This window comes from Balaenoptera musculus, chromosome 7 (genome assembly GCF_009873245.2).
Source record: "Balaenoptera musculus isolate JJ_BM4_2016_0621 chromosome 7, mBalMus1.pri.v3, whole genome shotgun sequence".
In the NCBI taxonomy this organism is placed as follows: domain Eukaryota; kingdom Metazoa; phylum Chordata; class Mammalia; order Artiodactyla; family Balaenopteridae; genus Balaenoptera; species Balaenoptera musculus.
In genome coordinates, this window is record NC_045791.1 from 60,547,822 (window position 1) to 60,571,533 (window position 23,712).

At 34.9% G+C, this 23,712-nt stretch overlaps 1 protein-coding gene across 2 annotated transcripts in view; it reads right to left on the minus strand.

The window, feature by feature from the left end:
• Positions 1-4,353: 4,353 nt before the first annotated feature.
• Positions 4,354-23,712, minus strand: part of CWC22 (CWC22 spliceosome associated protein homolog) — a 64,655-nt gene continuing 45,296 nt past the window's right edge. Inside the window, exons 13-20 of one of the 2 annotated variants that reach the window (XM_036858001.1) lie at positions 22,662-22,743; positions 19,016-19,076; positions 15,399-15,476; positions 14,611-14,763; positions 12,533-12,660; positions 10,701-10,802; positions 10,387-10,607; positions 4,354-5,823 (exon numbers count right to left, since the gene is read on the minus strand). In XM_036858001.1, the coding sequence (XP_036713896.1) occupies positions 5,252-5,823; positions 10,387-10,607; positions 10,701-10,802; positions 12,533-12,660; positions 14,611-14,763; positions 15,399-15,476; positions 19,016-19,076; positions 22,662-22,743 (1,397 nt within the window). In that variant the 3' untranslated portion in view covers positions 4,354-5,251. The remainder of the gene's footprint in view (positions 5,824-10,386; positions 10,608-10,700; positions 10,803-12,532; positions 12,661-14,610; positions 14,764-15,398; positions 15,477-19,015; positions 19,077-22,661; positions 22,744-23,712) is intronic. The other variant, XM_036858002.1, reaches the window with a different exon arrangement.

The window sequence follows — 23,712 nt, forward strand, 5'->3', positions numbered from 1 at the left end:
TATTCTCCCACTTATAATGAGAGCAGAAACTAAAGCTAAGATCTTTTGTATAATAAAAGTGTTATTTCAAAATTAAGTGAAAGATCGTTTTTGAGGGTTTAGAGTGGAATCACAAACCAGCTACTCGAAAGCTAATTTACCTGTACAGACTGCTTTCTTTGGACCTTCAATAAACTTTGGGCTGTTTTAAACTTACTCAAAGTCATTGTCAACATTAACCAATCAAAAGCTACATACAAATTCTTATTCTTTAATCCTCTTGAAAACCAGGCAGATTTGTCAACCTCAGCTTACGGCACAATTGGGTGGAGCTGGGCACCTATTGCTGCCTTTAAATGACTCCAGTTTACCGCTGCATTTGATTGTTTCAGCTGTGTGATCCACCTGGCCCCTGTAGGTATTTGAGTTTGCAGTTCTTGGTCTAGTGGCACCATGTCAGTACACTGAGAGTACAAACTGTAACGATGAGCACTTAGCGCCAGGCACTGTTTGAAGCATGCCACAGAGATCATTTACTATTTGAGGGAGTTACAATTATTAAACCATATTACAGATGAGAAAACTGAGACATAGAGGTTAAAGGACCTGTCTGAAAAGTTAAAAAAAAAAAAAAAAAAAAAAAAAAGGACTGCCTGAATGAAGGTCAACAACCAGCAAGTGGTAAAAAGTCAGACTTACATGTGCAGTTAGCCAAATAGTATTCAATTTAAATGGTCATAAATTACTCTATATGAACCTGAGTCTTTTTCTAAAAGAAAGCCTGTGCTCTTCTGTACGTACACACAGACATGCACACCCTATGTGACTTTGGCTAGCTGAGTATCTCCTTTCTTCTTCTACCTGTGCAAAGTTGGCCTAAGGTGAACTCGACAGCTTCATCCCTCCCCACAAAGCATGGTCTTGTGTGGTGAGAAGGTTGAGTCATAGTGGTAAGGAGATGTCCACACATTTATCTGTAGAAAACATACAATGCATAGATAGTACTAACTTCAAGAAACATATGTTCTAACTGGAGATACGCAACGTGCTCAAAAGTTTTTAAGGACATTTAAAAAGAAACACATGGGTGGGTATAAATAGAAGTTGTAGAACATATCCAAGGCTGAAAGGCTGAGGGGACACAAGAGATCAGAATAAGGAGAGCCAGGAAAACCACTTGCAAGTGTTTCAGTTAGGGTTTGGAAGTGTGCACACGAAGATGTCCACATGAAGGGAACAGAGGTTTCCTAAAGGTCACACCAGGCACTCTGGGTTCTCTCCTAAAATATCAGCGGACATTAAAGTTTGCTTGACTGTAGAAACATCCAGTGGAATAAACATGGAACAGAATGAAAGAATTTGAAAGGTCAGAAAGGACATCTGACTACATTGGAAAAAGTGAGAAAGGGATTAGGAAAAAAGGATCAGGGTTCTAAAAGATCTTGATGAATGAAAGCATATAATTATAAGGTAGACATGAATTAGGGGAAATAAAAACACACCAGTTGAGTCAAAATGACAGTGGCATAAACAAAGTATTAAAAACAAGGACAAAAAATTCCCTCATAAAAAAAATTCACTCATAACTATCAAAGATAACGAAAACTTTTTTTCCCCTTTCTGACAACACATTTGGGAAATGTGAAATCAGGGGTATAAGAAGCTGGTCGCTTAAATTAAAAGAATATATACATCTGGAAAAGAAGTACTATAATAGGAGAGAAATGATAGAGAATTACTCTTTGTCACACATTGACTCTAGAAAAATCCATTAATTTTCTGTGTAGCTATTTTAACACAATCCTTTTTTAACACTGTATCACAGATGACATATAACAGAGCAGTCATGAGTCAGTCAATGAACCTCAGTTTTCTCCTAAGTCTTTGCTAGATGCTGGGGAAAAAGAAAACCAGTATTTGTTAAATGCCCACTTTGTGCTATGTATTACTACAGGCCTTTGACTGCTTTATTTCATTTAATCATCACTATAACTGTGTAAGGTGGGCACAGTAAACTTAAAAAAAATTTTTTTTGAGGTATAGTTGATTTACAATGTTGTGTTATCTCTGCTGTACAGCAAAGTGACTCAGTTTTACACATATATACATTCTTTTTTATATATTTTCATTATGGTTTATCCCAGGATATTGAATATAGTTCCCTGTGGGCACAATAAACATTTTAAAGATGAATGTGAAGGTTGGAGAGATGAAATAATTTGCCCAAGCCCACACAGCTGGTAGGTGGCAGAGCTGGTACTCAAATATTACTTCTCTCAAGCTGGAATAAAGCTTATCTGGGTTAAAATCTGGTCCTGCTACATACCAGCTTTGTGGCCTGAACCTAATTAACCTCTCTGGATTTCACTCTTTTCTTCTGCAATACAGGAAGACAAAACCAATTCTCAAAGGGTTATTTTGTGGAAATTAGTTTATTCATTTGTTCATCTATCAAATGATGGACCACAGAACAAGGAAGTGAAGAAATGAGGGAGGGGGTAACATTAGAACAAAGTCAATAGCTCTAAAGTTGTGATGAAGTAGAAAAGATTGCTAGAATAGCAGCATTAAAGCAGATGAGCTGGATGGGCAGGGGTCAAAGTATAGTGCCTGAAGGAGAGTTTTCAGAGGTTGTATGGATTTTGATGTCAACATGAAGGAGATGACCACAGGAGTGGGTGGCTAAGGATGTGAAAGGTAGGGATGGGGGAAGAGAACCTTGGAGGCAAGGAAGTTGCGAAACTGAAAAACAATGAGCAACGCATGCAAAGTATCTAGAACTCAGGTGATCCTTACAAAATGCTAATCCTGAAAAGTAAAAAATTAGACATAGCAAACATATTTCTTGTCTGCATATTAAAAAGGATGAAAGTGAGAAACCTGCCTGAGTGGCAGGCAGTGGACGGGAACACATATTTGATGCTATAGAAATGCATCGAGAAGGCAAACAGTGCAATTTCCCACCCAGGCTCTTATTTATTATGTCCTGATATGACTCCCTTACACTTTAAATACTTCTGCTTGTAGGTACTTAAGTGTTCCGTTAACTGCTTTTGTAAGAGTAAATAAAATCGTGAAGAAGAGTAAAAAAAGCTGAATTAAGTACAACAGGAAACAGTTAACAGTATGCAACAATGGTATGTTATTTTAAGAATATTAAGCAACCTCCTTACAACTTTATTTATATTATTAATTCACTTAGCAGTTCCTTTCCTGTTTTAAAATACAGGAACGTATCCAATCCATGTTGAATGATATCTATTATCATCTCTTGATAATTATTATGTTATCAGTTTATTGGGATTCCAATTAAAGAGGCTTAACTATATTTATAGAGAAAAAAATAAATAATTTTAACAATTAGAAAAAAAAGTACAACAGGAAATGTTAACAAAACTTTCCAGGCAATATTTATTATAAATAAATATCTACGCCTCAGCAGTTCCTTCTGCCTTGGTTCTTCCCACAGCAAACACCACCTTATGAGATATCTTCTCTGTCCTTCCTATGTAAAATCATCACCCCCCGCCCCCCTCCATTATCACACACTCTCTCTTCTTCACATCATTTATTACCACTGGGTACACTTACATTTCTTTGTTCATTGTCTTTCACCATTCTCTCTCCCAACTCTAAGAGTTGAGACTTCGTTTCTTTCATTGTTTTACCTCTAATTCCTAGAACAGACTTGGGCACATAGAAGCTCATAAAAGTTACATTAAAAAAAATAATCCACTTTAATAACTCTTTAAGGTCTTAAGTACTCAGTAAAAAGAATGGTTTCCCATTTTTACATTTAGAAAAGAAATTATGAACTAAGGTTAAAGTGAAGAAAATAAAATTTCTAGTCCACTGTTTTTTCCTTGTTACCACCTCTAAAGATCAATGTTTAGTTAAAAAAAAAAAATTAACACTTATTTATTTCCTTTAGGGCTTACAGCCTATGTGTTCCTTAAATCCAATTTGCTGAGGTGAGCTTCACAGTTCTGTGAAATGTACTATGTCTGTGATGGTCCATTGTAATCACAACCCACCACCTTCTAACCACCACAGATGGAGAAAGTGTTGAAAAGAATTTTTCCAAGCTGCCATATTCGATTTAATACTTTGGGGGACAGAGGGAGAGGAGGAGGAGAGCATAATATTTCTTTACTGACATGGACTTTATTGTTACTTATACTCAAGTTTTTAAATAACAAAAATAGAAGACATTTTGAATCAAGAGTACGTCTCAAAGCGAAACATTTAAATGGTGGTCCCATTACTCTTGAACCTGGATACTGGCTAAAATGGATTTTATGTACTTTTAAGGTGAACAAGTACAAGTAGTCTATTTAGTAAATAAGGTTAAATGTCTGTCAGCAGATCTAAAATTTCAGAGGCAATATTTTATTTCAAAAGTAATAAATAATACAGTCACATATGAAATGGTGAGAGTTACAATGATAGAAACCCTTAAAATTCTTATTAAAAAAACTAGAATTATTTCACAGTTAGTCTTGCCCACATTTCTCATGACTGTATGTCTTCCGGTGATCTATTAATCCAAATTAAAAATTAAATACATATTAACTTACCAACAGTGATATAACTTCAAGGCTGAGAAAAAGCACTAATCACAAAGAATTTCAATTAAACGTTCATCTAACAGTCCAGAAAGAGATGTTATCGAGAGAAGTCCTAATTATAAATCAGATAGCTGTGTATCTGTTTAAAGACTAACATACACCTAGCTTCACCAAAACACTTCCGGAAAAAACTACACATACCTATTTTGTTCAAGACATAATATGAAACTTAAAATAATTCCTCTACTTTAAAAAAAGCATGACTCCTAAGAAAGGTTCATAGCATCTTATTGACAAAGCAAAAATGTTAACCTGAAATGGTTCATCTATTTTGGTCTTCAGTTACAAATAAAAAGTCACTAACAATTTATTATAATAATTCTATAAACAATTGGAAACATTATCAGAAAAAAAATTTTGTCAATGAAAAAAATCACTGATTCAATGAGCATTTGATCATTTTATTAACAAAATATTGGCAAGAATTACATCCCTCTCTGGTGAAACTTTTCAAATAATTTTATGTGGAGGGCCTTGAGATGCATCAATTACAAAACATTTTTTTAAATGAAAACATTTTTTAAACGTACAAATACAAACCAGTACTTTATACAAGAATTCTCTACAAAGTTTGTCAATCAATGTAAAAAATAATTTGTTTCAACTGAATATAAGGCATGTTCAGTTTCTGTAATTTTGCAGAATTATTTTTTTTGCTTTGTTGGAGACTTTTCTCTTCGCCGGTCCTGATTTTGCTTTGATTCTCTGGATTGTTCAGAGTATTGGCTAGATTTTTCCCATCGCCTCTCAGCACCATTCTGATACCTATCTTCATCACTTCTAGAGGCTGAATGTTTTTTATCTTTTTCTCTTGACTTGGACCTATCCTTTCTTCTAAAATTCTCACTGTCCTTATTTCGGTATTTGCGCTCATTTTCAGAGAAAGAATTTCTTCTCTCTCCTCTTTTCTTTTTGGGATCCCCAAGGTTATGTTCCAAATCCATGTACATTTCTTGCTCTCTGTCCTTCATGGCTCTGCTGTAGCTGTTTCGCTCAGAAGGAAGCCCTCTGTCTGAAGTGTACTTTGTTACGGGATCTCTTGAATCTCTGTCTCTGGGTTTCTCTGACCTCCTTTCTCTCTCGGTCCTCGTTTCCTGGTGCCGTTGCTCTGGTCTCCTTTCTTCTTGTTTCCTATCATTCGTGTGTTGTTTCCTGATCAATTTATTTACTTCTTTCCTTCTGTGGTTCCCTTGCCCCTTCTTTCTTACATCTTTATCTGCACGTGTAAAATGAAATATAGTTAGCTTTCATTTTAGTCTTAATTTCACAACTGAAAAATCACACTTATTGACGCATTATAGGTTTACTAATTCAGACAAACTGGATGCAGAGCCAAATTGATCGAATGCAAAGTCTGATGACAGAACATTATACAAATAGTGTAATTTTTAAGAATATACAATATATTAACTGAAGTACTGCTTTGACCCTTAACTCAAAAGAGTAAACAAGAACTTTAAATAAACTATAGCAAATGTAAAAGTTTTAATGAAGTGACTAAAGTGGTACATTTCCGCTCACAAATTTTATCCAAAACATAAATTCCAGCCCACATGCATTATGTCATATGAAATATTATGTCAGATCTCGTACATAACTAAAATGCAATGATCATACATGCCAGCAACATCACCTCCTAAAAGGTGGGTTGAGCAGGATGACTGGGTTTGTGTAATGATATGAATATGTATTTTTCAAGTGAAAACCTCTGCCTACAGAAACGATAGTTCTGCTATTAGAGAAGGACTAACTGTACTAGCAAAGAGAAGCTATATTGAGATATAATCATAGGCTTTATGAGAGCCACAAAGGCTTGATTTCTGAGAAAACTCTTCTAAGAAGGCCTTGAAACTTCTAATTTTATTGATATGATCACAAATATAAGTATTAATTACAATGAAATATCTTACCATTTTAAGCTATAAAACACATTTAATCACTATATCTGTGTTATTTAGTTTGGGTACATAATCAAAGGTACTGAGATGACCACAATTTCTGTCAAATTCATATGAATACAAAAAGAAGAAAATATGGTGGAAAGTTGCCTACCCTTGTCCTACCTCCACCCAAACCTCAGTGTACCAGTCTCTGTTTCTCCTGCCAAATGCCTACCCCTGGCACAGTCAGTTGGTTTGCCACTAAGGACCTATTTCTCTGGTTCCTATCAAGCAGCTCAGCTGAGCTGCAGCTACCCAAGCAGAAACCATATGGCTCTGTGCAGAATCGACGTCTCTCTGACCCTGGTGTATGCCACTCTTGGTGCTTCTTGACACTAAAACCTGAGCCCTATATTAATATGCACTCTTCTCTCTCTTTGGTGTTTGCTTTAAAATTTTCTAATTTGGGGTAAGTTCATATTGCTTTTATGCTATTTAATATTTTACTGATAAAACTGAAAGCTCTCTACTGAAATAGTATGATGAGGCAAATTAATTTTGAATCAGCAAGCTTCCTTATTGCAGCAGTTCATGCTGTGTTATCATCTGTTCTCAAAACAGATACCATGAAATAACAAATTCTTTAGAGGTGAATGGTAAATGAACAATGTTAGTGTATTTCAATTCAAGAATAACATTTCCTGTGAGCAAGTGGAATCTTGCTCTAATAATATAAAACACTGAAAGTCCCCTAATTCTGCATGCCACTTAGTGTGTAAAACAGTGAAACAAGCGTGTAAAGACTAGCCTTCCAACCTACTAATAAGGCTGTGGGGAAAAGTGCTGCCTCTCTGAAATACGCATTAAAAGATACAAGAAATGACATGCATTTTAGACAATCACACTATCTCTTATTCAAACTAAGATACAATGATGAAAGAAAGCAGAACTGGCCCTGGGGAAAACAACATAGACCTTTTCAGAAAATGGCATATTTGAAAAAATCCTTTACTATAGCACTTCCCCTTCCCAAGGAGGACAGAGAAAATTGTGAAAGACTAGTAATGCTGCTGAAAACAACTAGAAATGCCAGATAAAATTTTAACATCTTCTGTTGAAAGGCACTAAAGATCTGGAGCAACTTAAGATGCTATAAGGAAGGAAGTGCTCAAAAAAAGGGATGGGGGGGCTTCCCTGGTGGCGCACTGGTTAAGAATCTGCCTGCCAATGCAGGGGACACGGGTTCGAGCCCTGGTCTGGGAAGATCCCACATGCCGCAGAGCGGCTGGGCCCGTGAGCCACAATTACTGAGCCTGCGCGTCTGGAGCCTGTGCTCTGCAACAAGAGAGGCCGCGATAATGAGAGGCCCGCGCACTGCGATGAAGAGTGGCCCCCGCTTGCCACAACTAGAGAAAGCCCTCGCACAGAAACGAAGACCCAACACAGCCATAAATAAATAAACCTTTAAAAAAAAAAAAAGGGATGGGAGTATGTCAAAAGAACACAGGAGTCAACTTGAAGGAACTCCTAATTGCCAAAGTTGAAATGATCTGAACAAGAAAATAAATGATAGCATTGGACTTTAACCCACAGAATAAGATAAATATCCATGAGTCCACACTGATATAAATATATAGTTGAATTAATAAATAAATGGAGGAGGGCACAACTCTTTCTTACAGGAGAAATTCAATTACCAAATGTGGAAAAAAAGAGACAAACAGGAAAACCACCATTTGGCAAACACTACAGTAGTAAGTGTTGCAGATAAGATCCAAAGATGGATGTGAAAATAGAAGACGGAAAGAGGAGATTTGCATAGTATTGAATTATCTCCCTACAAGATATTAATTTATAAAGAAAAACAGTTTCCATGAGAAAACCCAATAGATACCACCTTAACCAAGTGATCAAACTTAACGTCACCAATATCAATATCATCAACTCCTCAATAAGGCACAGTAAGAACAACACATCGTTTCTATGGTATTCTGGCCAAAAATGAATAACCTCATTCTAATCATGAGAAAACATCAGACAGATCTCCATACTGCGGGACATTCTGCAGAATAAGTGACCAGAGGACTTAAAAAGGGTCAAAGCCATTCAAAACAAGGAAAGCCTGAGAAGAACTACCACAGGTTGTAGAAGATTAAAGAGAAATACAATTAAAGGCAAGGAGGACCCTGGAAAAAGAAAAAGAACCTTAGTGGGAAAACTGGTGAAATTCAAATAAGACCTGTTGTTTGGTGAATAGCATTTTCCCGATGTTAATCTCCTGGTTTTGATAAGTGAACTACAGTTATGGAAGATGCTAACATTCCTTCCAGGGGAAGTTGGGTGAAGGCTATATGGAAATTCTCTGTACTATTTTTGCAACTTTCTTATAAGTCAAAAATTAGTTCAAGATAAAAAGTAAAAAATAAAGACACCAGAGAGCTGGCGGAAAAAAAAAAAAATGAGGACTAGAAGGGCCAAGATTCAAGAGAAGGCAGAACCACAGAGAGGTAAGGTAATGTCACTTTCTCCCTGCGAGTATCTGCTGATTCAGGGCTGCTGCTGAGGGACACAGACCAGCAGACATAGACTGGCAGCCTTGCAGGGCTCCAGAGATAAGAGCAGGACTAGTTATTTGCAATACATACATGTGACAAAAGATACATATCTGAAATACATAAAGGCACTTACAAATCAACAGATAAGCCAACTTAATGAAAAGGGTGGGAGGAGGCAAAAAATCTGAACAGCCACTTAACAAAAAGAAAATATCCAAATGGCCAATAATACACAAAACAATGCTCAACTTCACTACTGATCAAGGAAATGCAAATTAAAGCCACAATGCACTACCATTACACACCCACCAAAATGGCTAAAATGAAAAAGATAGTCAGTTAAGGTGTTAGTGAAGATGGGAGCTACGGGAACTCTCATACATGGCTGGTGGGAGTGTAAACTAGAATAACCACTTGGAAAGCTGTTTGGCAGTATCTACACACACCCTACAACCCAGTGATTCCACCTCTAGGTATATATCCAACAGAAATGTGCATATATATATATGTATGTCGCCAAAAGATATGTACAAGAGCTTTCATGGCAACACTATTTATAAACTTAAATTTCCACTGAGTAAAAGGGATAAATGTTAAATATACTGTGGAATATCTGCATAGTGAAAAACTATACAGCAATGAGAATGAATGAAGTATAACTAAATGCAGTAGTGCGAACGTATCTCACAAACGTAAAGTTGAAAGATAAACCAAACATAAAGGAATTCATAATATGTAATTCTAAAGTTAAAAGCAGGCAAAACTAATTTATAGAATTACAAATCAGAACAGGAGCTGCCATGAGGCAGTGGATGGGAGGAGTGGTAGTAAGTACAAGAGGGAAAAAGGAAGATTTCTGGGGTACCGGTCGTTCTCGTTCTGGGTCCTGGCTACACGGATGTGGTCTGTTTATGAAAATTTATACAGCTGTTCACTTAAAATGTGTGCACTGAATGTGTGGTATGCGTCAATTACTAATATAAAGCTTCACTATTATACGTAAAAAATTAAAATTTCTTTAAAATATAACCATCAGGAAAGCTCCTGTAAACTAGATTACAGACATTATGAATGGCATTTCAGTCAGCACTCAAATAAATATTTGCCAATGGAATATCTTCATTTCGTTGAAGAGGATTCCAAAAGATCACCTTAGCATTATAAATGCTGAATTCAGTAGAGACTGCAACAGTGATAGGTGATCATTTATATTATTAACTGTGGCTTTTAAACAACTGAACTCTAAAATAAATAAGCAATCAAATTATTCTCTTCCCTTGTAAACAACACCAGCAATATACTTGTTAGAAAAGAGCACGATCAATTATAAATGAGTTTCAATACCTGAGGCTGAGCTCTGACTGCCGGTGGATGAAGAATCGCTTTCTTCACTAGAAGACTCTGAGCTGCTGTCACTGCTGTCCGAACCAGAGGCAGAGGAGTCAGACTCCGAGGAGGAGGACGCAGAGGAGGAAGAGGAGGGGGAGGACTTATTTGGTTCAACATCTGGCTTTTGTGCCACGATGACCTTTGGTGTATTTTTGAGATGCTCACGCAATTCATCCCTAATTAGAAACATAATCTCTGTTAGATTCTGCCTTGAAGGCAACTGTGAGATAATTCTGTAAGTTGAATAAAATTCTGATAATAATTCTTACGTTAAACCTCCAAGACCTATAGAAGTAAAGAAGTTGATGGCAAACCGAGTGTTTCTTGGGTTATCTCGGGGTAATAATCCTTCAAAGAATGGCTGTAGAGTTCTAAAAAAGAAAAAGAAAATGAACAAAAGAGGACAGATTGCTTAAATATAAAAAGGCAAAATCCTTATACAGTCATTTTTCAGATTTTCTATATATTAAATTAGTAAATGAAATACAAGCAAGTGATTTAAAAATCATTTATCTGGTCAGGCTGCATGCTATCTAAATGAGTAGGGTCAAGTCATAATTTACTAAAATTAATTTCTAGGGATTTCTCTGGCAGTTCAGTGGTTAGGACTCAGCGCTTTCACTGCCATGGGCCCTGGTGGGGGAACTAAGATCCCACAAGCCGCGAGGAGAGGTCAAAAAAAAAAAAAAAAAAAAAAATTAAATTGATTTCTAGAATTATACAAGAGGAGGTTTTTAAAAAACTTTCTTATACACACACAACACTCAGAATAGATATACGTATATAACACACATAAACCTACATATACATATGTATATTTATTACATGTGAGTGTATGTACAGAAGAGTAAAAAACAAAACAAGCCTCCTCTGTTGTACACGCAAACACGCATGTATACACAGCACTGTGGAAGGTACTGGAGGAGGGGAAGAGCAGTCAACAAAAGAGAAATCAAGGATGAAGACTGCAGGAATCACTGTTTCTAAGGAGGGGGAAAAATAGAGAAACATTAACAATATAATGTGGTTTTGGACATGTGGTTTTGAGTGCTACATTCAATGCACTAAGCTGCAGAGTTAGGAAACACCATTCTTCATAGAAAAAGGTAACTTAATGTAAGAGGAACGATTAATACGAGTTTGCTGGATACAACAAGAGAAGGAATGCCCAGCTCTGGAAACAGAGGTAAGGAGGCATGAACGAGCCAGACTTGCTTAACAAGCGGGGCAGCGTTGGTGCAGTGCAGCCGCAGTGCGGCTTGCTGGAGAGGGAGTGCGTGAGCCTGGCCAAGTGGATAAGGACCAATAAGTAAGTATACGAAGCTAAGAGAAGCGGATGGATCAGCCCAGAGCACGCAGAATCCAGGACAGACCTTTAGCGAACACCGGAGAGGCAGGTTGAAGGGGAGAGACAGGTTGGGAGGAGCAAGGCAGAATGAGAAGAAAGTGAGGAGCCCATGAGCAAGTGGGCAACGGTTTATAAGTGAGACCAAGAGGTCAAGAGGCATGAGGACTGAGAATGACTGCGGGACTCGGCAGGTGGTCACTGAAAAAAATCTGGAAGGATTTCAGGAGTGTGAATGGAGTAGAAGCCAATGTGCGTGGCAATGGGCAATCTGAATACACAGGAAGTAAGGAAGCTGGGACAGGGATTCCATAATAGTCCTGGAACAAAGCCCTAGTTCAGTGTAATAATTTCCACAGTTACAGGACTGATATTCACTGGTATATGTTCTCAATCATCCACTGATAATACAAAAAATTATCATTCTTTGGCTCAATATTAGGGTAAAAATGAAAATAAAACTACAAATACTCATTACTGGGAAACTCCAGTGAGCATGCAAAAAAATTTTGTATGTCCTAACTAAACTAAAAGAGGCGTTAATTCTGCATTTTCTCTACTTGAACTAAACGATCGTTAAAAGTTTCACATTGTCCTGTGCCACACAGAACATCAGAGTCAGAGCAGTGTAACGGACAAAGAATGTCCTAAGGACTTAACTTGTATTTTTACAACTAAGGGTGAACTTACGGCTGCTGAAGTAGGGGAAAACCTCCGAGGGCAGTAAGAATAAAAAGTGCTTAATAATAAACTTACTCATCCTTTAATCTTCCATTAAGTTTAGGAAGACCCATGTATTCACACAGTTCTTGGAAAAATATTTTCACAAAAATTCTACTGGAGGACGTAGTGGTTTCTTCACTCAGCTTTATGCATTCAAGAACCTGAAAATTAAAATTAGAAAACGATAATTTTATTTTGGTGTTCAAAAGATGAGACAAAGTGACCAATAGCTGTAACTTTTAGTGTCCCTTGAAATTAACGATTGTTCTCATTTGCAGTTAGAATTATCTCTAAATATCTTCCCTTATGCTGATACGCATTATTACTTGGGAAAGTTTAAGACTGCTTCTCTATACAAATTTCCAAAATGTTAAGATGCTACAGAAATAGAGTTCATTCTCTTTCCTGAGTAATGTGCTTTTTATAGCAGGGAGGAATACTGTCTTGAGCATATAATGCTAAGATTACTAGCTCCTAAAACTCACTCATCAAAACATGGGTGTATGAGGGTTGGGGGCAAAATGCCACTTAAAGCATCAAGCTACAGTTCTGTCCAGCACTAGAGTACACAAGAAGAGTAAAGACGAAGAGTGATGGCTTGTTCTGAATAGTTAAGATTGTGATAGTGAGCTTACTGAAGCTCACAGAGAGAAATTTTAGGGTAAATAAAAATAAAAGCAACCTCCAGTTTTTTAGGGATGTGTTCCAGGAGCTCACTTATTTCAATTGTTTAAAACTTTGATTTCATTTTCCCAGAGAAGGGAGTAAAAACAAAGTAAAAGTTATGATTAGCCTGCTGGGTTATTAGCTTATAAATGCCTATTAAAGTAGCTGGACACACTTAGTATTTAAAGTATTACAAAAATCTATCCAACATTTATAAGCTCAATGATGCTGCTTCATTCTACCACTGGGTTGTGGTATTCTACAATATGATCCTCTTTTTTCTTCCTTCTTGGATATAATTTCTTTCCGATTTTTCAGTTCCTTCAGCCTAACCTGCCACTTTGTATTTTGCATTATTACCTTGGGCATCTTACCTCTTCTGTTATATGGTACTAAGCTTCTTGAAAGCAGGGACCATATACAATTCATTTTGGATGCCCAGTGTCTCTTTCTGGGCACAGAGTTGGTGACTAAACAAATGGCTGTTGAGTGAATAGTAATTGTACAATTAAGTGCCAGCTTAATGAATGCAGTTCAAATTCCAACCCAGTGTACATTTCCCCATCGAGAATATCTTTCCTTGCTCTAACTATGACTACAGAAGCTCCTCCCTATCACTTACCCAACTTCAATGCCTGCTAAGAGAAACACATCTTGCCCGAACAGTCATTTCTCTCATGTCCTTACCAGAGGAACTATTGAGTTACTCCGTCAGGAAACAGGCAGTAACTCAGAGGCTTAGGTGCCACCAAACTATTGGTGTACGTGAATATGAGCGTGCACACACGTGTGTACACAGAGAAGATGAAAATCTATATCTTCTCTGAAAACACTCCTAGCCATCACTATCAAAAAGCACTGTAATGTTTGGACTGTTAATATCATCCAGGATGGTATTTTTTACACTCACACATTATTTACTTAGGTTTTCTTTTTTTAAAAAAATTAATTAATCAATTTATTTATTTTTGGCTGCATTGGGTCTTCGTTCTTGTGTGCGGGCTTTCTCTAGTTGCGGCGAGAGGGGGCTACTCTTCGTTGCGGTGCACGGGCTTCTCATTGCGGTGGCTTCTCTTGTTGCGGAGCACGGGCTCTAGGTGTGCGGGCTTCAGCAGTTGTGGCGTGCGGGCTCAGTAGCTGTGGAGCACAGGCTTGATTGCTCAGCGGCATGTGGGACCTTCCTGGACCAGGGATCAAACCTGTGTCCCCTGCATTGGCAGGCGGATTCTTAACCACTGCAGCACCAGGGGAGTCCCTACTTAGTTTTTTGATCCCATGTTATATGAACACAACCTCAAAGATGCCATTATAGTAAAAGTTTGCTCCACATTTCATTTTAAAGTACATTTCCTACATAGGAAAAGTATGGCTATGTTATACTTAATATCTATTTCATAATAACAGGGGATTAGGAAAGAAGTACAAATATTGACCCATCTACTTACGCTCCATGGAAGTGAATCGGTGTATAAGAGGTGAGCAAACATCTTAGCAACATTTCTCAATTTGTTTGTTTCCAAGCGATGGATGGTATCATATTGTTCTTTGAATATACTTTCAAAGGATTCCATGTATTCTTTTTTTAGCATGCAAAATCGCTAATAAATTAAAAATAAAAATGTCAATACCATTATGAGCATATTAAATACTAATTTTATTCAATCAAAAGTTAATAAATATTTGTATATCATATCACTCAGTCTTCTTGTGCTGTATAATGGGATGCTCAAAAAAGAAGTTAATATATATCACCCCTATCTACCTGGGATTTATATGCTAAAACAAAGTTATACATGTAGCTGACCACAGACACAAACATTTGTATAAGATAAATATACTTCTCTGTGGGTTGAGTTTGGACTCAAAAAATTATTTTAGCTCATGCTTTATTTGTGCTGCCTGAGCATGTATTTGACTTCAGAAACTGCTGTGAAATTTTGAAAAGACAGCATTTAACTGTCCTCTTTGGGAAATTTTACAAAGCATGTGGAATTTCTCAAAGTTCTGGAAGAGTAATACGTAACGTTAAGGCACTACAAAAATGAAGTGGGAAAGGAGGAAGCTGCAGAGAGTGGGAAACCTGTGGAAGGGAAGAACAATTTGCTTTCAGCAAAGATATGTTATTATATTAGACCAGGCAACAAAGCAGACACATTAATTCACAATACTCATGTTAAGAATTACCCTTGTGATTTCATCAAAATCCAACAAGAAAAATGAGGTTGGAACTCACCCCAGCTAATAAGCCAAAAAATTTCTCATATGTCCTTTGTTGGGCACAGCAGTCAAGTATCATGTTGCAGAGTTCTTTCTGTTTGGAAAACAATTACATTAATGATTCAAAACACAGTGAATCCATGCTATATGATAATTTATCAATATGATAGAGACAGCCTGAATTTTTAAATAAGGTTTTAAAAACACAAAACTCTGTGAACTTTAGCTGTGAAGACAAAACAAAAAATTCAATCTATTCAAGCCTATAGTTTTTTTAAAGTCTTCTGTTTGCCTGACAGAAATTCCATAGTCATTTATGCTAATTAGATTGATTATAAAATTCTAAATTCATATAAGTGTGAACCACTTCATGAAAACCTAGTATAGGAAACAGATACATCAAAAAGAGACTGAATATACTGTATTCTAAAAAGATTCTACACAGAAGTCTTTTAAATATAGATCACCAATATGACATATAACAATTCAGTTATACATCTTCCAAAGATTTAAACCCAATTATCAAGGAATATATTTTGTTAGTATGGAAAAGGCAGAACATGGTGAGTCTTGACAGAAGCATACATGGGAACAGCTTCAATGTTAATGTAAATGACCCTCTGGCTGATAAAGAAGAAAATATATTTAAAAGAGCAACAACAAAAAAAGACATTTGTGGCTAAGTTTTTTAGCCTCAAAATAAATGTTATACATATAGATCTGTCAATAGATGAATCTCTATAAATAGATGGAATCATTTCATAACTGCTATAATAACACACTGTCCAATCAGTTATTTATGTGCCTTGAAAACTCCTTTGTGAAAATTCTGTTGAACTAAGAAATGCAAGAATAAATCTAGGATCAGGAAATACCATCATCACAAATGACTTATAACAAATAAATATTATTTACTAATTCCTGAAATAACCTTAATGAAATATGTGTTGATTACAGAAATTTCATAAATGAAGAAACTCAGGAAATATGGACAAATCAATGGAGACAAAATGAAAAAAGACATAACCCTACCCCTAACCCTGAGCACTGCTGTGGAATTAACTAAATATATTTCTCAACAAAACATTTCTTATCAGAAAGTTTAAAATTAGTTTTTTTAAATACAGTAACTGCAGTGTATTTGCTTTCTATAAACAGAAAGCAAGCCTATAAAATACAATGTATACATTTCAGTTCATTTTTACTTTTATTTAATTTTACCTTTATATCTTCAATTAGGAATTTTGACACTTTTGTCACTTGGTAACATTTTGTAGCATTTTGTCACTTGATATAATAATTACTAAGATACAACCTAAGCAATTATTGTAAATAATTTTTAAAATGAGGTCAATATGCATTTACTGCAAATATCTATGTGCAAGAGGAAGCAAGGGGACCCTGAAGCACAGAACAGACACTCTAGAACTGTGCTGTCCAGTATGGTAGGTCCTAGCAACACATAGCTATTTAAATTTAAATTGCTTAACATTACATAAAATTCAAATTTTAGTTTCTCAGTCACACTAGTCACATTTTAAGTACTCAAAAGTGACATGTGACGAGTATAGTGGCCACTGTACTAAACAGTGCAGAATATGAATATTTTCATCACTGAAGAAAGTTGTATTGGACAGTGCTGTTCTAGAAGCTGATAATTCACTTATAAAACTATCTACTCAAAGGCCTCCCTTCACAATATAAGATTATTTTTAGATGTAATTATATAGCTAGATTATTATTATTTTTTTAAAGATTAGTCACGAGTTGCCTCAATTAAAATGTTTATAAATGTCTAAGTTCTGAAGAGATGTACTTTGTCAAAATTTAATATAGTACTAAAAACTTAAATGAGGCTTTTCTGAGTTCTGCCATATAATGTTAATTTGATATATTAAAATGCATTTTCAACTTCTTCTACCAACACTGTATTTTACAATAACATAACAGGTAATCAGGTTTTAAACAATATAACATGGTAATATGCTGAGAGCATTGCTAATAAAGTCAGCACTACCTGAAAAGCAAATTACTTTCTTCCCTAGACTAAGTGCAATTACAAGAGTTATTCCCTGTGGCATAAAATAATTAAATATTTTAACATTTTAATTAAATATCATAGTGATTTTAGGAGAGTCTTTGGAGTGCATGAAAATAGATGCACTAAGACACTCTTCCAAATGTTATCAAAATATGTTGAAGTTAAGTTCTAGAACAACTATCCTCTAGATTAATATTAATAAAATTTATAATGACTTAATTGTATTCCTCAAATAATGTGACAAGATCATACTATAACTTCAGTTTCAATTATAATTTTAAAGGTTAATTCACTAATTTATTCTCTTCCAATGACAACACATCAAGTGCCCCATAATACAAATAGGTACATTATTATTAATATACCAATAAATAAACTTTAAGAGGGAAAAAATAATTTTTTTAATTTGAAAAGAATAATCTCTTCTCAAAATTCCATACCATGGCATTTCAAGAACTAATCTATAGTCTTGAACAAAGGCTGGGAAACTTTTTCTGTAAAAAGCCAGACAGTAAATATTTTAGGCTTTAGTAGCCATATAGTCTCTGTTGCAACTAGTCAATTCTGCTGCTATAGGGCAAAAGCAGCCACACACAATACATCAACCAATGGGCACGGCTGTACTCCAATAAAACTTTATTTACAAAAAATGGGCAGTGAGCCTGGGCCACAGTGTGCCCATCCCTGTAACAGAACATATTTAAAGCCTTAAGACAAAGGACTTCCACTTAACGTTAACTTAGCTCAGATAGTCAAGAAGATCTTTTAGAAGAACTGGAAACCAAACAGCCTAGTAGAGCTGACACATTCACTCTGCACCTGTCTACTACATGTAAAGGTAGGTGTGAAAAACAAAACCCTGAAAGCCTTGGCTCAGGTTCCAAGGATCTAAAATCCAGATGGACCGGGAATAATATACATAAGAATACAACTAGAAAAAAACACCCATCTAGTCGTTATTATCCTTGGTATTAGGGTTCCATGATACTTTGAATAGTGAAGTATACTGAGTTATAAGAGCAACTAGTTGTAAGACTAATGGGCTAAGAGGGGGCTAAAATGTACTTTACGGCCAGCTGAATCCCTGACATACAGTATATGCTGAATACATTTTGTTAAATGAATTAATGAATGAAAAAAATGGTACAGATTCTTCTGTATGCAATTAAAGAAATGTAACAACATGTATGGTGATCTTCACAACTTCTACGACAAAAGAATGCTTTAGTGCATAAAGTAGACGGACCAGGTAATTCATTAGAGAACAAACTTCCTATTGTATTTATTAAATCACCACTTGATTTATAGGCAACCACTCAGAAATTTGTGTAAAGTGTGGTGGTTCAGAGAGACTTCCTCCTTTTCCCAAAGCCAAATCAAACAGCCAATTTAAGTTACTGGAATGAGTAGCATATATGAAGCACCTCGGAACTCCTAAGTTTTGAGTTACTTTAAAATTTTAGAAAACCTACATTTTAAAAAATGAGTATTCAGTACTGAGTTACTGTTCCAATTCATGAAACCTATTAACTGTCTTAACCATTTTTATAATCAATATGTATTTCCTAATAGAAAAAAAAGTATTAACTTACTGTTTGACCTTCAGGAAACTCCATTTTCAGCAACTTGTGAGCACACTCTTCAAAATCTAAACTGTAGAGATAAAATGGTCACAATAGTTAGGTTAAAAACCTGCAGCATATTTAAACTGTAGCACTCTTTCATATGTAAGAATCTTACCTTAATAATTGTTTTAAGTATTTTTTTTACTATAATTTCATATTACTGTATTGTATATATAAAAAAGACATAGTTCTTAACTCTGCAAAGAATGAAGTACTGATACATACTACAGTATAAAATGGATGGACTTTGACTTATGCTAAGTGAAAGAAGTCAGACATAAAGACCACATACAGTATAATTCCATTTATATACAATGTCCAGAATGTGCAAATCCATAGACACAGAAAGCAAGCAAATTTTTATTACACTACTAAATATTTCCACTTCTCCTGATCCAAGTCAGGAAGAGGTAAAAGATGTTCCAGGAGCCCAGCATGACATCCAGTGCTTAATCACCACCTTTACAAGTTATCTTGATTCATACCCAAACACAGGGCTTCTATTGTACATTATATAAAAACTAAGTATAAAAATAGTAAATAACCAAAATCACTTACAAAGAAAAAAATTTGTTTTTATACGACACTTATATAAATTACATGAAAAATATTTCAATATGCTTCACTTAAGAGAATTATCAAACTCAGTGTGAACTTGATTCAGGAAAAATGCTAATATCTTTTGATAACAGCAGTATAAAATAATCACCCACTGAAATATAATGATTATGAATTTAGTTTTATAGTTCATCTCTATTCCTCAGCTTCTGTTACTTATTGGGTTTCATAAACACAAAAGGGGTAATAATTCAAGATGGTAGAATGGAATTTCAAAAAAACTGAAAAGAAAAAAAGAAATCTATCAAGAAAGAGCTTTCATAACAGATAATATTAAACAATATCTAGCCCTAAGATTAAAATAGTTCACTGTAGTTGATAAACTTCAATAATATAGCAATACCAAAAAGTATTTTAAAAGATGTGACATTTTCTAGTTTTTATTTTTTTAAAAACAGAATTAGTACTCAGGAAGAAAATCCTGTAATTTCTGAAAAACAAGTCAAGTAGGTCATGGAAAAATTCTGCAACTTTCCTTTTATATAGTAAGTGAAGAATAAGGGAGAAGGTATGACAGTCTATTTCCCTTGTTCCTGTTTTACTTTAAAAGTATTTGGTGACTCCTTAGCATGACTGTTTTGAAGTTGCACTAAATGTAAATATTAAATGAATTAAATTTGCTTGATATTTTAAACCAAATGAATTCCAGGTTTAACACAATTAATAGTGACTGAGGGAAGGGGAAAGAAAAAAGACTTTACACAATGCCAGTTTTCAAGCCATGCTTACAAATGGTTTGTTGATGTCTCTAATCTAAGGAACTTCAAATTGTTGAGGACATTATAGTCCCACCTCCCTCTGATGCTACAGCTTCAACATCACTTAAAAGCAAGAACCACCAGGAAAGTCTAATTTTTAATAGCAAAGCTAGTTGTGTTGTTTTATGTTTCCATAAATAAAAGAAGACTGTTTAAGGAGCCAGAACATTAAGAAGAAGATCAGAGTACTATTGAGGTCAGTCAACAAGTCTAAAAGGAAAGAAAGTAAAAAAATAAAATCCCCAAATAGTTCAGTTGCCAGAACTTGGTTTTGTTCAGAAGATTTCCAAAAGTGAACAGTTTATATAAATAATCCAACCTCTCAAGATAACCACTGGTGTTATGTTAATGTATTATTTCTAGAATCTGCCTACCTATTTGTATACTTAAGATAATGCTACCAGCATGGTATTATATAGTCTATATTATTAGTTTTTATCCCCACCTAACAATAAATCAGACCACTTGCGCACATCAGTACCAATGCTCCATTAACTTAATTTTCAATGGTGGCATAAATTGAACATTTTGATTATTCATACTGGGCAATAAGATTCTCTCTCTCTCTCTCCCCCTCTCTTTTTGCTTTGAACAATTCTGTGTATAATTCTCTGTCAATATGTATTTCTTTAAGAAATATAATGAAAAACAAGGGTCAAATGGCAATCAAACTAAGCCATTGATTCATGCTACCAAAAGGCTTTCCATAAAGAATGCACCAATTTAAATTTCCACTAGTAATCTTTCCGTGTATCTAACTGAACTCATCATTACTACTGAGTACTGTTGCTTTAAAAAGATAAAGTAAACCACTTTAGCTGTTTTAATGACCAACATTACTTATTCATCTAGAATAATATTTGTTTGGTAACTTTTTTACATCTTATAATCCCATTACATGAGTCTCCCAACCAAGTCCTCTAAACACCTTTTTATCAGAGTTGTGTTTACTTCCTAAAATTATTTTTACTAGGCATTTAGGGGCTGAGACTCTTAACAAATAACACATAAGACAGTACTTATTGTACTGTTACTGGAATTGGTGCCGCTATATAATAGTGGCTGTCACTTGTCTAATGTTTTAGTTTTTCAAATCTTTTTGTGTGATTCAGAGGTTATCAAGGTTAGATCGCTTAAAAAACAAAGTTTCTTTTAAATAATAATTCAAAGAGCTCCACTGTGACTCTTCAAAGTTAGTGTTAATAGCAATATTAAAGCAGGGAATCTGCTCTTTACAACTGATTACTATTGAATTCCTAAAAAAAAAGGACAAATAAAAGGTCAAACTCTAAGAATAGCTACTTAAAACAAAAATTTCTCACTTTTAAGTTTGTATAAAAAAACATTTAATAGTTTTTCCTTTCATGTGAAAGGCAAGGAAACATGTAAGGGTAAACCAAAAAAATTTCTTAGCAATGTTTTGCTGTTTAAAGACGAATTTCTCTTTTTGAAGACGAATCTAAGCCAAAAAGTTTTCAGACAGACTGAAAACAAGACGACTCCTACTTATGAATCATTTTTGCTATTACATCATACTAAATGGAAATATACAAAACCTAGTAACAAAACAAAACAGAGAAAATATTCCTTCTCCACTGTAAAATATACACGGTGCCCACTAAATCAATAGGCTGATTACCATTCGAAACAACAGATGTACTAAGCATTTAATATTTCCATTTATTTCTCTTTAAAACCAAAGTCACTGCCTTCAAAGGGAATGGTTGTTTTCATGACATCATAGTAGTTCTTGCTTAACATTACTTCAAAGGGTCCTTAAAACCTTCCTAATGCCTACTTCCGTTCATATTCATTTCCATCTGCACAACAAATCAGTGTCCAAACGTCATCATAACAGTGTTTCTCTGCTTAGAGCCAGAGTTAGAAACCAAATTAAAAAAAATAAAACATTAAACTTCCACTACACAATTAAATACTCTGCTAACTCTGTAACGTAGAATTGTTTTCAGGTTATTAGTGATATTTAAATATAAGAAATGACATAGCTTTAAAAAGAAAAACATTTAATTACGTAACAGATAAGTAAAGACAATTTACTCTTGAGGTGAAGAACCAACAGTAGGCATCTATTAACTGGGGCTTGGGATGGGGGTAGAGGCAAGTAGTTTGAGAATCCCTGCAATAGTATCTAGTTTTCTGTTATCAGATTCTAAAAATCCCATCTGCTTGCCCATCCCCTGTCAAAAATAAGGATCAACTGATCTACAGTATCTTACCTTGACTGAATAGCAAGATAAATTGTACGACGAAATGAGACTAGATTAATTTCTGTTTTGTCATGAATAGTCACCGTTTGTCCTGAAATTAAACATAACCAAATTATAAAACTACACAAATAAATGTGAACTGAAAATGTATCCCTGTATAATAATATTTTCATAATCTATTTAGAATCTATGAGTTTAATAATAATAATAACACTCTCTTCTACAGTATAAGTTAGTATTTACAGAATTCAAAGTAACTATTTCTAGTCTTTTGCCATATCTTAGAGTATTTTAATAAGTTTATTCAGCTCAAAGAAGTCCAGAACCAAGCCAGGAAAACTATTTTTGTTTCTGTGTCACCTGCTCATTTAGACATTATAAAAGGCTGCACTCATGCTGTTGTTTGGTAAAACATTATTTCCATATTTATAAACCGTTATCTTGATAATTTGAAAGAACTGTAACTTATGGGTAGAAATTCAGTTTCAGAGAACACTGGATCATCATGACAGGTTTAATGGGTCCAATAGAAATATGAATATTTGTTAAAATTTTCTCTTACCTAATGCATGAAAACTTTCCTTATAAACATTTAATAGTTTTTATTTGAATAGTATTTTCACATTAAATCAAAGAAATGCTAAAGTTAAATGTAGTACATGGTTAGGAGATGTTTTAAAAGAGGAAGACAATGGAAAAAATCAAACTCATTTTTATAAACTATGTTGTAGAAGAGCTACTATACTCTAAGACAGAACAATACGCCCTAAAAGGGAAAGATACACTTTTAATATTTTCAAATATGTAACGTAAGTAAATATTGACCAGTGTATGTGCTGATGTTTTAACTGAGACTTAACCAAAGTAAAGTTCTGAGCTTATTTTCCTGTGAAATAATATAATCAAAGCTGAGGAGGAAGAACATCATGCCTGCTTCTGTTCAAATATAGCTTTGGGCCTCTCCACTCTATTTTTCCAACATAAAGAGCAAACATCTAGTCACTCTCATCTGTTACATTCATGCCAGGGTAACATAAATCACATGCCCTCAACATGAATG